The sequence below is a fragment of the Aegilops tauschii genome, chromosome 7 (assembly GCF_002575655.3).
Source record: "Aegilops tauschii subsp. strangulata cultivar AL8/78 chromosome 7, Aet v6.0, whole genome shotgun sequence".
In the NCBI taxonomy this organism is placed as follows: domain Eukaryota; kingdom Viridiplantae; phylum Streptophyta; class Magnoliopsida; order Poales; family Poaceae; genus Aegilops; species Aegilops tauschii.
Window position 1 is genome coordinate 569587657 of NC_053041.3, and position 16025 is coordinate 569603681.

Genomic DNA, 16025 nt, shown 5'->3' on the forward strand with positions numbered 1-16025 from the left:
CGGTGAACGGCATCAACAAAGGGACAGGGGGTCCTAATGCTGCCATAGTACATGAAATATCGGCTCGTCGGAATAGTTTTACTTCTAGTGCTTTCATTCATGAACATAGAAACTTTAACTTTGAGGCTCACAAACTCGCCAAGTTCGTTTGTAATTTAGGTGTAGGTCGACATATTTGGTTGGGCAATCCTCATGACCCAAACCTTGTACCTATGACCTTTGCTTTGGTTGAATAAAGATGGCGAGTTTCTCTCAAAAAAAACTGGCGCACATGCGCGCCCAAGCCGGCAGCGCCCTAGCAACGGGACTTCGCTCCCCTGCTCGCCCAGCCGCAGGCTAGTTTTTTTTTCATTTTTTGTGTTGTTGGCCTGGTAGAAAAAAATTATGATATTTTTTGTGAATTACGAAAATTCATTAAAGAGTTCATCCATTTGGAGAGAAGTTATCACCGATTTTAAAAAAATTCATAAATTTTGGAAAAATGTTCACAAAATAAAGAAAAAAATATGACTTTTTTAGAAAATAATTTATTTAAAAAGTAATTCATCGGTTTTAAAAAAGTTCATTTTTTTAAAAAAAATCATCCTTTAAAAAAAACTTAGTTCAGAAAAAACTTTGAAAAAATTTCATCAATTTTGAAAATTTTCATTGAATTTGAAAAACAAAAATCATCGCTTTTGAAAAAATTCACTTATTTTGAAAAATAAAATACTCACACAATTAAAGAAAAAATAATTAAAAATGTCCAAAAAACCAGAAAAAGGGAAAACACGCTGTGATTTTTTAGCGTTATATTTACAGAAGGAAAAAGAAGTAGACTAGGCACAGCACAACTGTTTTCCCAATGTCCCAGTTGGTTACCTTGGCTTGTACTAAGCGAAGAGATTTGGTATTGTGATCTCATCGGTTGCACTCTTTTTTGAAAGGTTTACAGAAAAAGAAAAATACTACCTGGGCCGGCCCATATAGCGCTTAAGGCGCCAAATAGGAAATGGCTTGAAGAGGGGCATGATCGCTAATGAAACAGGTGAGAGAGGTTAATGTAGTGTTTGGAAAAAGCTAGGGACCACACATTGTTAATGAAGACTGTCAATTTTCTCAAGTGTGGTTTCGTCTCTCTTGTTGTACCAAGTAAACTTTCTGTCAAGCAGCGGGATTTTGACGAGTGCGAGAGAGTTGAGCGAAGCGTTAAAGAGATCGGCTTCCGCCTGCCTGAAGCGATTATTTTTCTGTTCCTCCACCGCATAGGGTTAAAATCACCAAGTATCAGCGAAGGAGAGTTTTGGTGGGCTGGATTGAGGTGAGCTCAGCAAGGAAGGAAGGTTTGAGAGTGTGGTCAGTATGGGGCATAAACGTTTGTCATACTGATCGGTGCAGTACACTGCAGACAGTGCAGCGTGGTGGTTAGTGTGAAGTCTCGTTCTCTGAGCTGATGATCGTCCAATGGCTCTGAGCGAAGGAGGAAAGAATTCCACCCGACGATTCATCTTGAAGGAAAGATCTGGCTTTAATTGGGGGATTGCAGTTTGTTTCTAAAGAAAAACAGCATGTGGTTTTGAGCTGCAATAGTTCAGACAAAATGTCTGCACACTTGCCCGGCTGGCCAAGCCCGGGCACAAAACCCAGGAGACAATAGAGTGGTGTTTTTCATGGATGAACTAGGTGAGCACCAAGCCAGAAGTAATTAAGATAAACTAGCATTACGGGTAGGCGACCAAAGGCATAGTACAATACAGACCAAGTGACCATAAGGATCAGATTAAACGGGAATAAAACTGCAACAAACTGGGTACATACTAGATAGCCACTATGGCGCTGCATCATCAGCAGGGATGAAAAGACTCCAAGTCCACGGCGAGAAAACTTGTGTCGAGGAGTCAGACTTCAGTTGGCGATCTTGAATGTCCCACTAACACTCGATGACATTCTCGAACTATTATCATTTACAGTGTCATTTTACAGTGTTCCCCCCGATAAATACTGACGTCGCCAGATAGATAGGCGCGCCACTGGATTGATACAACATTGACTACACTAGTAAAGAAAGAAAGAGCTCTTGGTATGAATGAAATAAATAACACTGCAGTGCTGGATTGCTTGAAAGGGAATCACACTGGTGAACAGTTTCACCAGGAGTTTTGGTTTTCACGAGACCGAGGAGGCTCGTTCAGAACTCTGCATGGCTTGGTAGGTCGATGACGTCCCGTCGGGGCGTTCCGCTCCAGAAGGAACCGGAGTTCTGGTAGAATACGTAGAACAGGACGGCTGATGCGAGGAAGAGCGCCAAGAGTATGAGCCAGATTTGCCATTCTGCAAAACATAAAGAGTAACAGCTTGGTCAGTAAAGCATATCACTTGAGTGCCAGACAGCAATTTGGCTTAGAGATATACCTTTCCAGTCAGCAGGCACATTCAGTCTTGTCAGCTCTGCTCCCCACTGTGGCGATGTGGAGATTACAACTCTGGAATATCAGCAGGCATGATATAATTAATAGCAGAAACAAGGAGAAACTTCTGAAAATTTGTTCTTGCAATGGCTATTGTTCCCAGTTCTTTATGATATAGTACAAGTCCTTACCTTTCAGTAGGACAAAATTCAATTCCGCATATAGGGGAACCAAGATGGACCTTCTTGCTCCAGTGAGAAATCTCCATCTCCTTTACATCCACAACACAAAAATCACCATCCTGGCTTCCTCTGAAAGAAATACAGAAGCATGTCAGGTTTCACAAGCAATGGAAGTCAAAAGATGGTAACCGATACAACGAAACAAGCTATTAGCAAATAAAACAAAATGTCAGCTGATGCTGTCATTATTTATGTATTCGGATTAATGGAAGGGGTAGTGTTCATGAACTTTTCAGGGCATGCAACACACTGGGCTTAACCTATATGATAAGCTGATAGCCCCTAACAACCAGAGTAAAGTACTCGACAAGACAAAGTAATAGGAAAACATAGAATACGAGATTTTCCTAGGTATGGTAAAGGAAATCTCACAACTGCAACATTGTACGAAAGAAAAAACACAAGCAGTATTTTATCCACTTACAAAGCCAGAAATTTCCCATCCAAGCTAACTGAAAGTGTGGAGACAGGTTTTCCCAGTAGTCTTTTGTACCCAATTCTAGACCAATCACTTATGTTCCAAACAACAGTCACAGCTTTGCTACCTGTCCAATGATGAAAACATATCCAGTTAAACTGGGCAGATGCATACATTTCTTTTTTTGACTTGGATAGAAAACATACCTTTTGCAACTGTGCAAAACAGGAACGGTTTCATGCCATCCCTAGAAAAGCGGCAACACTCAATCTTCTCGTCCTGCATAGAAAAGCAAAAGCACCAGAGAATAAGTTTCTGACATAGAAACAAGGAAACAGGAAATGTACAAATGTATAATATGTACCGAAGATCGAGTCAAGTTGACCAATGGTACCCCCTCATTTATCTTCCAAATTCTTGCAGTGCCATCAGTAGACGATGAAACTAAAAACTCTGAATCTAAGCTACAAGAGAGAAGGCAACAGCCTAATATCAGTCCTGCTGTTTACTGAATAAAGTGTAGAAAAGATAGCCAAGGACCATAAGACTTGACTTGCATGTTTGGGATTAGCATTACATTATTAGTGTTTTTAGTTGAGACAATGCCTGTGTACTTGTATGTGCTTACATCAAGTCTGTTGTTCAATCTGTTAAGGAAAAATACTGTTTGACTTGGCCTAACCTGATATCCATGTCTCTGAAGGATTTATGAGCGTTGGGTTCATCTAAGAGCACCTTCATGCTTGGCCAATGAAATATTCTTAGATGCCCATCCTAGAGTAGTACAAAAAAGATACTATGAGAAAATTAAATGCAGTAGCCACGTCTCAGAAAATTAGCTACAAGAATAGTGCTATCAAAGAAAATGCATTGCCAAAGCAAACCACAAAAAATGAACAAGCTCCAAGAAATAGCATAAAGGAATGGAATCACGGTTACTGTTAATGTTGAAAGCTTGCACAGCTAACAAATGTCATAGTTAAAAAAAAAATACTCCCTCCGATCCAAAGTTGTACTGGTGACTAGGGTGAGCGTCAGTTAATTTGGATCGGAGGGAGTAGAAGAAAAATGTAACCAAGTAACAGAAAGGAGGCAATATCATAGTAAAATTTAATACCTCACCACCGATAGCAAATTTAGCACCATCTGTGCTAAAGGCAACACATTTCTGCAGTCCAACAGATTCGATCGCTGGAGCTTTACTTTCAATAAAGCGAACGGTGAACTCTTCAAAAATCAGTTTAAATAGCCTGCAATTTTAACATTCTTTCGTTACAAGTCCTAGACTTCATGAAAGTAAGCTTTAAAGGAAAAACAGAAGGTAATAGTAAATCAGAGTTAACAAAGAGAGAATATGTGTGTTGCTCTCAGCCTCTCACGATAATTTTATCAGTGCAATTAAGCTTACTTTGAGTTCATCAGAAAATATAACAAAAGAAACAACAGTGCTAAAAATAACAGGAACCAGATGTGAAATAAACCTGTATATCACGTGCAACTCACACAGGTATTGTCCCATGCATTTATGATTCTCATTACTTCTAAGAATCTATAAATAACATCAGCTATTGATGAGAAATTCAAAGTGCAAGCAGTATCTTCTCTCAACAAGTCGTGAAGCATGTGTTTGTTACTGTAATCCCAGAAACAGGAGGAGAAAGTTCTTGTTGGACACTACATCGCCTTGCATTGCACATTTGGACGGTCTCATAGATCTTCAGAACTTATAAACAGCCAACGGCACTAAAATCCCTCACTTAATTTATAGTAGTTCTATTTAAGCTTTTCAGGTGTTTGGGAACATTGTACCACTGATATTGGTTTCCAGAGTATGTGCAAGGAGAACTTGAATCAACACTGCCGATAGTAATCAATTTAACACTCTAATACTCCCTCCACCCAGATAAGGAAGCCGTATAAGACACTTTAGTCTCCAATGCAACACAACGACTAGATTTTTCATAATATACTAGCCATTAAAATGAGTGTTTACCAAATAAAATCATTTTGTTTACACAATCACATTAATATGGCAGGTAAATCACGGGCAAATATGTAGTAAGAGTAATAAAGATAAGATAAATAAAGTGCAGCGGCCTTCTAGTTTTAGCATCAATTCACACAAACACACCTGGCTCTAGAGCAGCAAGCCAGTTTCCTCCTCTAGATTGCCATGACCACACGATAATCCAAATATCTAATTAGCCTTGACACAAATTGTAACGCAGACCTTCAGATCAGCTCGATTCAGCACTATCCAAACTATGTAGCAGGGCACAAACAGAGTAGGCAGAGAGAAGCAGAGTCGTGCACGCACCTGCACCCCTTGGCCGTGGTGCACACGAGCTCGTCGCCGGTGGGGTGCACCGCGACGGCGAGCGGCGCGTCGTCTGGATCCTCCCCGAGCACAATCCTCGCCTGCAGCCCAAAACCCAAAACCCCAAAGAGAGAAAAGAGGGCACACACAGGTCAACGGTCAACCACAGTCGAATCTGAAGCCCAACCAAAATCGAAGCAAAAAACAGGCCGCCGGGCGGCGACGGCGACGCACCAGGGGCTCCTCGGAGAGCGAGCAGCTCCCGGAGTCGAAGCCGAGAACCTCCAGGGCCGGCGGGGAGGGCCGGCCGTGCACCGCGAAGACGCGGGTGGCCTTGTCCTCCCGGCGCCGGATCCACGCCGCGCACGCCACCTTCCCGCCGCCGCCTGCCATGGGGTTCGGGAGCTCGCTGGTGATCGTGCTTGGAGGTGGGAGCTATGGAGTCCGTACGAGATGGCTTCAAATTGGGAGATTTTTCGGGGGGTTTAAAAGGGGACGGGAGGGGAGTGGTGGGGATGGACGACGGAGGAGGGAGGCGCCGATCAGGAGGAAATCATTTTGTTATGCGGGGGTTGGAGGATTATCCGTGGCCCCCAAGGGATATGCTTTCGGTTATCCGTTGACATATCGTATAGTTAACGCAGCCTGGGGCCATCTCATGTTTATACTTCTTCATTCATTACATTGCAATCAAGGGTTTGTTGCTGTTGGCTTCAATGATTTTGGAGAGTATTTGAGTATTGGTTGACTTTGTGCAAAGATTAGTAATGGTTGACCTGCAACTAAAATGGAAGGCTAAGGGCGTGTTTGGTTGCCGTGTGCTACAGTATCAGCGTTGCATACCCTTCTTCACTCAGCCTAGCTCTGAAAAAACAGCCTCATATGCGACATCTGCGAGTTGTTGGTTGTCTGCATATGGACTTCCTGCATTAGGGATCAACTTTGGCATGTTGTTTGGTTGCCTGCATTGTCTCGGCGCATACAACTACACGCTGTTTGGTTGCCCGCATGGGGTATGATTAAGAGCTAGCACTTGCACTTAGCACACAGGGTTAAGAACTAGCAGAGAAAGGGGGGGGGAAGAAATGCAGTGTGCGACGGACCATGGCGACTGCGGTGGACAGTGGCCGTGGCGTCGTGTCCGACATGACAAGCATGGAATCGTGGGCGAGCGACCCCGTCGGCGGCACGGCGAGCGACACCGTCGGCGAACTAGTTGCGGTGCTCGCACAAAGACAGTGGACAGGGGAGGAGAATGCAGTGCTCGCGCCATGGTATCATCCGTGCGGTAGGACGAGAGAGGAGGCCGAGATGATCGACGCCGGAAACGACTCCAGTGTAGTGGGACGAGAGAGAGGAGGCCGAGAGGAGGCCAAGATGATCGACCCCGTCGGCGGCGCGGCGAACTGCAGTGTGCGCGTCATTGCAGCGTCAATGCAGTAGGAGGACGACAGAGAGTAGACCGAGATGAGCGACGCCGAAAACGACTCTAGTGTAGTAGGACGCGGGCAAGGAGATCAGGGGGAAGGGTATCGGCGTCGAGAGGGACGAATAGGAGGGCTTCGAGCAGAGGACAAAGGAGCTCGGCATGGCGGCGTCAGTGCAGTAGACTACTGTTCAAAGAGAGATGAAGCTACGATCGTCGAAATCAAAAACTTACAACACGAATGTTGTGAGGAACTGCGAGATTAGGCTGCTGGTCAAAGGGAATTTCAAATGATCAATCGTGCGCGACGAATCTGACAAAATTCGTCCAGAATAGCTCCAAACGGGAAGACGAAATTAAGAAATTACGGCTGACGAAACTACGAACCGATCGCCTGAATGGAACCGTAGCATCAGGTGCATCTTTTTCGTGTAGAGCTTACCTCGAACCGAAGCACCGTTGTGTAGATCAAAAGGGAGAAGATTAGAAAGGAGCTTACTGGAGGTTGAAGAAGACCTCACCTAATCACCTCGCATCCCTCCTGTCTTCACTCGTGCAAGGGCCCACTCGATTGCGCTCGGCTCGGCCTTGCTCGCGAGAAACTGCCGATTCCAGCGTTTCCAGCGAGCCAGCCTCTGGGCTGCTTTAAGAAGCGTGCGATGCAGGCCTAACAGTGAAACCAGGCAACCAAACTGGCCTCTTGCTTCCCGCGCGGGCCTGGTTGAGCTCTATGCAGGCAACCAAACACGCCCTAAGGCGTCATTTTAGGGGTTGTTTGTAGGCTGCGGCAACTTGGCCATGCTGCATGAGGCTTGGTTGAGAAAAATGGTGCAAAAAAGGCGTAAGCATGTAGTTTGGTCCCCTCAATCAGTGGCGGAGCTAGACCATGAAGATTGGGGGGCTAAAGAGAAATTACTATTTCTACGGAGGGCAAAATCTCTATTTTTTCCAATCTAAAAATCTATATAAAATATTTCTTCACTAAGTTTACCCAGGTTGGGGGGGGGGGCATGACACCTGCAGGGATGCACGTAGCTCCACCAGTGCACTCAATGACGGTTGGTGGGGTTTGGTCGCATGCATGGTGCCTTGTTTGTTTGTGATGGCTTCTCGCATGCTATATGAGAGAAGGATGCAGCTTGACACGAAAAATGAGAGAATCTTTCCCACCTCATGGTCCATGACAGGATGCATGAGTGGCAACGGTCGATTCAGTCGCTCCTCCTCGGGAAGGCCCGATAGTGCTTTAAACAACATGTGATGCAGGAATCTCATGAAACACAAGCAAGTGAACACCACGTAAAAGCAAAAGATTGCTTCCACATGCAGTCTACCTACCATCGTGCAAGAAACCAACCCCCATAGGTTTCACAGGATCCTCCAGGGATCCCTGCCTATTCCTCGGGCCAAGTAACCACGGGCCAAGTTAGCCCCGGGTGATCCATCGACGCATTTGAAAGCCCATGAGACAGGGGTATCCCCCCCCTTTCTGTGGCCTTTCCTCGGGAGAGCCTTCCACGTGTGCATAGGTCGGGGAGGCCACGCTCGTTCAGCCTCGTGAACGAGAGGCGGTGGCGATAAGATTCAAGAACAACGCTCCACTCTCCTTCGTCCAACCCCTTGCCCTCATCTGTCCAGCCATCCAACCTGTAACTGTAAGCAACACACTCACTACTAGGGAAAAGCCTAGCAGTAGCGCGGGGGCCTGCGCTACTGATACGGCGCTACAGCTAACATGTATCAGTAGCGCGGGTTGCCCCACGCTACTGCTATACATGGCTAGCAGCAGCGAGCTTTAGCTCAACGCGCTACTGCTAATAGCTGCAGCGCTTTTAACTAGGGCGTGCTACTGGTAAGAGCGCGCTGCTGCTAACTTCATTCCCCTCGCTACTGTTAGTTTTATTAGTTTTTGTTTTATTTTCTGCATATTTGTTTTGTATTTGAACATGCTTTATACAATAATCTTTAGCATATCATACACATACAAATGTAATCATAGCATCAAATCATGTCATCATCATAATCATCATCCAACACAAAGTGGTCTCTGGTCATCATCTCGAAAATAGCGATACAATTCTTGATTACTTGCAACTACATCGTCATCCATCTAAACAATGATATACACGAGAAGAGCTATCACTAGGAGTGAGAGCGGAACTATGCAGTACATGAGTTCGTATCCCTCTCTCGCACTAGCGTGAACCTAAACTAACTACTGGCTGTCGCTCGGAAACCGAAAACCGGTACACCTGGGCCTGACACTCCGGCCACTCGTCGTATACTCCTGGCGTAGCACTTCTTGGTCATCGATGATCTATGCACCTGCATCGTCACATGAGTCGATGATATGCAACATATATAGTTGAGCAACAGAAAGAGACAGACTTAGCAAAAATAGAAGCAACATATCATAAGCATAAATAACAAAGTTCATCATACCCAAAATGCCCTAACCAGAGTGATCTTCGCTAGTTGAGGAGGACGATTTAATTACATCACAAGTAAAGTTTCGTTGTGCATAACTCAATGTTTCGTCATTCAGAAAGTATGGACTAAATGGGCACATTGTCATATATCGACAATCACTCCAACATGTCGTTCCATCCATCCAAGTCAGGGAGATACTCCCCGAGCTTAGCGAAAGGCTTCAGATCGAGACGCTGAGCGGCTACGCGTGTTCGGACGTCTTTCCGTGCCCTTCCTCGTAGAACAGACCTATTTGTCGAGGACCTCATTCATGATGACTTGGGCAAGTTCACACTGGATGTGATAGAACTCAGCTCGAAGTCGATGATCCGGGAGATCTCCTACGTTCTTTGCCCATTGCAGAATATGGGCATCGCCGGATTTAGGTGATATGCGAAGGTTCTGCTGATCCTGTCTGTACTCCAACATGTGGTGTAGGACATAGAATCCATCACTAAGAGTATCACTCGGTTGCTGGATGCAGCAGAAGTCGGTCTTATGGCCGAAGGCGGGCCTGCCGTCCCTTTTCTTCTTGTCCTTGATCTCTCCAACCCGTACGCCGTAGTAAAAGATAGCACTGTCGAGAACAGACTTGATGTGGGTGTAATCCTTTTTGTTCATGTTCTTCGACGAGTCCAAGTAAAGAGCGTGGGAGTATCGGGGGTAAAGGATGATGAGGACGGCGCGCCCGCCGCTGCGCAAAATAAGTACACCTCAAACTAATTTGCCTCCACCGTGCAAATGAATGATTGAAATCGAAGGAAGGATATCCGCGCGGATGACTTACAGGGGATGATAAGGCACGAGAATCGCCTCCTTGTCCATATTGGCAACCACGAAATCGGTGATGTAGTCCCTCGCGTATTCACGATGCTCTGCGCAGACTGCCAAGAAGCCCTCGTGCATGAAGTACGGGCCAGCGACACAGATATAAGGTATTTGCTCAATCCCGATGATGTAGTTCATGTACAAGTGCTACCTCTTAAGCATGCGTTGGTTTTCCCTTGAAGAGGAAAAGGTTATGCAGCAAAGTAGCGTAAGTATTTTCCTCAGTTTTTGAGAACCAAGGTATCAATCCAGTAGGAGACTACACGCAAATCGCCTAGTACCTGCACAAACAATCAAGAACCTTGCAACCAATGCGATAAAGGTGTTGTCAATCCCTTCACGGCCACTTGCAAAAGTGAGATCTGATAGAGATAATAAGATAAATATTTTTGGTATTTTTGTTGTATAGATTGGAAAGTAGAGATTGCAAAATAAACGGCGATAGAAATTGGCAAGTTGATGATAAACTAATATGATGTAAAATAGACCCAGGGGCCATAGGTTTCACTACTGGCTTCTCTCAAGATAGCATATATTACGGTGGGTGAACAAATTACTGCCGAGCAATTGATAGAAAAGCGCATAGTTATGAGAATATCTAGGCATGATCATGAACATAGGCATCACGTCCGTGTCAAGTAGACCGAAACGATTCTGCATCTACTACTATTACTCCACACATCGACCGCTATCCAGCATGCATCTAGAGTATTAAGTTCATAAGAACAGAGTAACGCATTAAGCAAGATGACATGATGTAGAGGGATAAACTCAAGCAATATGGTATAAACCCCATCCTTTTATCCTCGATGGCAATAATACAATACGTGTCGGTTCCCTTTCTGTCACTGGGATCGAGCACTGCAAAATTGAACCCAAAGCTAAGCACTTCTCCCATTGCAAGAAAGATCAGTCTAGTAGGACAAACTAAACCGATAATTCGAAGACACTTGCAAAGATATCAAATCATGCATATAAGAATTCACAGAAGAATCAAATATTGCTCATAGATAATCTTGATCATAAACCAACAATTCATCGGATCTCGACAAACACACCGCAAAAAGTATTACATCGAATAGATCTCCAAGAACATTGAGGAGAACTTTGTATTGAGAACCAAAGAGAGAGAAGAAGCCATCTAGCTAATAACTGGACCCGAAGGTCTGTGGTAAACTACTCACACATCATCGGAGAGGCTATGGTGTTGATGTAGAAGCCCTCCGTGATCGAATCCCCCTCCGGCAGATCGCCGGAAAAGGCCCTAAGATGGTATCTCACGGGTACAGAAGGTTGTGGCGGTGGAAAAGTTGTTTCCTGGATGTTTTCAGGGTATAAGAGTATATATAGGCGAAAGAAGTAGGTCGGTGGAGCTACGAGGGGCCCACGAGAGTGGGGGCGCGCCTACCCCCTGGACGCGCCCTCCTGCCTCGTGGCCGCCTCGTTGCATCTCTGACTTCCACTCCAAGTCTCCTGGATTGCGTTTGTTCCAAGAAAGATCTTTGCGAAGGTTTCGTTTCAGTTGGATTCCGTTTGATATTCCTTTTCTGTGAAACACTGAAATAGGCAAAAAACAGCAAGTGGCACTTGGCCTTTGGTTAATAGGCTAGTCCCAAAAATAATATAAAAGAGAATATTAAAGCCCATCAAACATCCGATAATATAATAGAATGGAATGATAAAAAATTATAGATACGTTGGAGACGTATCAGCATCCCCAAGCTTAATTCCTGCTCGTCCTCGAGTAGGTAAATGATAAAAACAGATTTTTTGATGTGGAATGCTTCCTAACATAATTTTCAATGTAATTTTTTTTATTGTGGCATGAATGTTCAGATCCGAAAGATTCAAGACAAAAGTTTAATATTGACATAAAAATAATAATACATGAAGCATACTAATAAAGCAATCATGTGTTCTCAAAATAACATGGCCAAAGAAAGTTATCCCTACAAAATCATATAGTCTGGCTATGCTCTATCTTCATCACATGAAGTATTTAATCATGCACAACCCCGGTGACAAGCCAAGCAATTGTTTCATACTTTGATGTTCTCAAACCTTTTCAACTTTCACGCAATACATGAGCGTGAGCCATGGACATAGCACTATAGATGGAATAGAATGGTGGTTGTGGAGAAGACAAAAAGGAGAAGATAGTCTCACATCAACTAGGCGTATCAACGGGCTATGGAGATGCCCATCAATAGATATCAATGTGAGTGAGTAGGGATTGCCATGCAACGGATGCACTAGAGCTATATATAAGTGTATGAAAGCTCAACAAAAGAAACTAAGTGGTGTGCATCCAACTTGCTTGCTCACGAAGACCTAGGGCATTTTGAGGAAGCCCATCATTGGAATATACAAGCCAAGTTCTATAATGTAAAAAATCCACTAGTACATGAAAGTGACAAAATAAGAGACTCTCTATCAATGAAGAACACAGTGCTATTTTGAAGCACAAGTGTGGAAAAAGGATAGTAACATTGTCCCTTCTCTCTTTTTCTCTCATCATTTTTTTATGGTGGGCTTCTTTGGCCTCTTTTTATTTTTTCGTTCGGAGTCTCATCCCGACTTATGGGGGAATCATAGTCTCCATCATCCTTTCCTCACATGGGACAATGCTCTAATAATGAAGATCATCACACTTTTATTTACTTACAACTCAAGAATTACAACTCGATACTTAGAACAAATATGACTCTAAGTGAATGCCTCCGGCGGTGTACCGGGATATGCAATGAATCAAGAGTGACATGTATGAAAGAATTATGAAAGGTGGCTTTTCCACAAATACGATGTCAACTACATGATCATGCAAAGCAATATGACAATGATGGAGCGTGTCATAATAAACGGAACGGTGGAAAGTTGCATGGCAATATATCTCGGAATGGCTATGGAAGTGCCATAATAGGTAGGTATGGTGGCTATTGTACGGAGGGTATATGGTGGGTGTATGATACCGGTGAAAGGTGCGCGGTATTAGAGAGGCTAGAAATGGTGGAAGGATGAGAGTGCGTATAATCCATGGACTCAACATTAGTCATAAAGAACTCACATACTTATTGCAAAAATCTATTAGTTATCGAAATGAAGTACTACGCGCATGCTCCTAGGGGGATAGATTGGTAGGAAAAGACCACCACTCGTCCCCAACCGCCACTCATAAGGAAGACAATCAATAAATAAATCATGCTCCGACTTCATCACATAACGGTTCACCATATGTGCATGCTACGGGAATCACAAACTTTAACACAAGTATCTCTCAAATTCACAACTACTCAACTAGCATGACTATAATATCACCATCTTCATATCTCAAAACAATCATAAGGAATCAAACTTCTCATAGTATTCAATGCACTTCATATGATAGTTTTTATTATACCCATCTTGGATGCTCATCATATTAGGACTAATTTTATAGCCAAAGGAAATTACCATGCTGTTCTAAAAGACTCTCAAAATGATATAAGTGAAGCATGAGAGATCAATAATTTCTATAAAATAAAACCACCACCGTGCTCTAAAAAGATATAAGCGAAGCACTAGAGCAAAATTATCTAACTCAAAAGATATAAGTGAAGCACATAGAGTATTCCAATAAACTCTGATTCATGTGTGTCTCTCCCAAAAGGTGTGTACAGCAAGGATGATTGTGGTAAACTAAAAAGCAAAGACTCAAATCATACAAGACGCTCCAAGCAAAACGCATATCATGTGGTGAATAAAAATATAGCCTCAAGTAAAGTTACCGATAGACGAAGACGAAAGAGGGGATGCCTTCCGGGGCATCCCCAAGCTTAGGCTTTTGGTTGTCCTTGAATTTTACCTTGGGTACCTTGGGCATCCCCAAGCTTAGGCTCTTGCCACTCCTTATTCAAAAATCCATCAAATCTTTACCCAAAAACTTGAAAACTTCACAACACAAAACTTAAACAGAAAATCTCATGAGCTCCGTTAGTGTAAGAAAACAAACCACCACTTTAAGATACTGTAATGAAATAATTCTTTATTTATATTAGTGTTAAACCTACTGTATTAAAACTTCTCTATTGTTCATACCCCCTGATACTAGCCATAGATTCATCAAAATAAGCAAACAACACACGAAAAACAGAATCTGTCAAAAACAGAACAGTCTGGCGTAATCTGTATCAAACATATACTTCTGGAACTCCAAAAATTCTGAAATAAATTGGTGGACGTGAGGAATTTATCTATCAATTATCTGCAAAAAGAATCAACCTAAAATCACTCTCCAGTAAAAAATGGCAGCTAATCTCGTGCGCGCTAAAGTTTCTGTTTTTTAAGCAAGATCGCAAAGACTTCACCCAAGTCTTCCCAAAGGTTCTACTTGGCACAAACACTAATTAAAACATAAAACCACAACTAAATAGAGGCTAGATGAATTATTTATTACTAAACAGGAGCAAAAGGCAAAGAACAAAAATAAAATTGGGTTGCCTCCCAACAAGCGCTATCGTTTAACGCCTCTAGCTAGGCATAAAAACAAGAATAGATCTAGGTATTACCATAATGATAAGGCAAATCACGAAAACTCATCTCATACTCCCTATGTTCAGCAGAAAGTTTTCTTTGCGGCAGGCAAAAGTAATAAAAAGGGCTAAATTCAATGGGACAAAAGTCCCCAAGATCAAGCTCGAGAGGTATTGATTCCTCCTTTGGCCCCTCATATTGCACAACCAATTCATCATTATAAGCATTCTTTTGGCAAAAAGTCATGAGCCTATGTTCAAGAGGAAATCCTAACCCATTATTCCTAATAGCAAAATCATCATTAAGTTCAGAGATTCTATTAACTAGAACATCGGTAGGAACCTTCTTTCTAAGGTTTTCATTATAAGCAACATGATCTAAAGATCGTAAACAAATTATGTCTTCTTGATTAAAAAGGATAGATTCTATGGGAGGACGGCCAGCGTCCACCCTATAATGCGCAAAAATTTCATTGGCCTCTTTCATTATAAATCTGAACTCATGTGCTAAAAAGATAGTAGCTGCTCGATCGCTTAACAGAAGAATGCTCAATATTGGAAAATTCTAGAAAAATCCTTTGTATGCAAGGGTGCATATGAATAAACTGTCTTTCAAGTTCAACTACGAGCAAAGATATAGCATCCGCAAGACTACTAGTTCTATGAAGAATAGACCCACCCATAGTGGGCAGGGCACCGGCACAAGTAAAGAAATCTTGAATAACTCCTTTTCCAATAATATTACCACTACCAATCTGAAACTTTTTAGTGTGTAAAATAGTAGGTTCTTCATGAGGATCATCAAAAGCATCAAAGTTTCCCCCGTTATTACTATTATCCTTAACAATGATAACCTCCCCAGTTTCAGACATGATGGCAACAAGCCGCACAAAGAGCGAACACACAAAAAGGTAAGCAAAAAGAGGCAAACGGAAAAGGGCGAATAAAACGGTAAAGGTGAAGTGGGGGAGAGGAAAACGAGAGGCAAATGGCAAATAATGTAATGCGAGGGATAAGAGTTTGTGATGGGTACTTGGTATGTCTTGACTTGAGCGTAGATCTCCCCGGCAACGGCGCCAGAAATCCTTCTTGCTACCTCTTGAGCGTGCGTTGGTTTTCCCTTGAAGAGGAAAGGGTGATGCAGCAAAGTAGCGTAAGTATTTCTCTCAGTATTTGAGAACCAAGGTATCAATCCAGTAGGAGACAACATGCAAATCGCCTAGTACCTGCACAAACAATCAAGAACCTTGCAACCAACGCGATAAAGGGGTTGTCAATCCCTTCACGGCCACTTGCAAAAGTGAGATCTGATAGAGATAATAAGATAAATATTTTTGGTATTTTTGTTGTATAGATTGGAAAGTAAAGATTGCAAAATAAACGGCGATAGAAATTGGCAAGTTGACGATAAACTAATATGATGTAAAATA

The 16025-nt window shown here is 43.0% G+C and overlaps 1 protein-coding gene across 1 annotated transcript; it reads right to left on the bottom strand.

Moving 5' to 3' along the window:
* Positions 1–1902: 1902 nt before the first annotated feature.
* LOC109771807 (SEC12-like protein 1) lies at positions 1903–5969 on the bottom strand. Its single transcript, XM_020330504.4, has 10 exons — positions 5599–5969; positions 5365–5465; positions 4165–4297; positions 3730–3821; positions 3412–3511; positions 3254–3326; positions 3054–3174; positions 2579–2698; positions 2392–2462; positions 1903–2310 (listed from the first exon to the last, which is right to left on the bottom strand). The coding sequence occupies exons 1-10, from the start codon at positions 5755–5757 to the stop codon at positions 2168–2170; spliced, it is 1113 nt and encodes a 370-aa protein (XP_020186093.1). The 5' UTR covers positions 5758–5969; the 3' UTR covers positions 1903–2167.
* Positions 5970–16025: the final 10056 nt, after the last annotated feature.

What these genes read in the sequence shown, in the direction of transcription:
- LOC109771807 (XM_020330504.4), bottom strand. Translation starts at nt 5,757, where the DNA reads ATGGCAGGCGGCGGCGGGAAGGTGGCGTGCGCGGCGTGGATCCGGCGC. An exon ending in GATGGGAAATTTCTGGCTTT is followed by an intron (nt 2,699 to 3,053) that starts GTAAGTGGATAA and finishes TATTTCTTTCAG; the next exon opens with AGGAAGCCAGGATGGTGATT. An exon ending in TGTGCCTGCTGACTGGAAAG is followed by an intron (nt 2,311 to 2,391) that starts GTATATCTCTAA and finishes TATGTTTTGCAG; the next exon opens with AATGGCAAATCTGGCTCATA.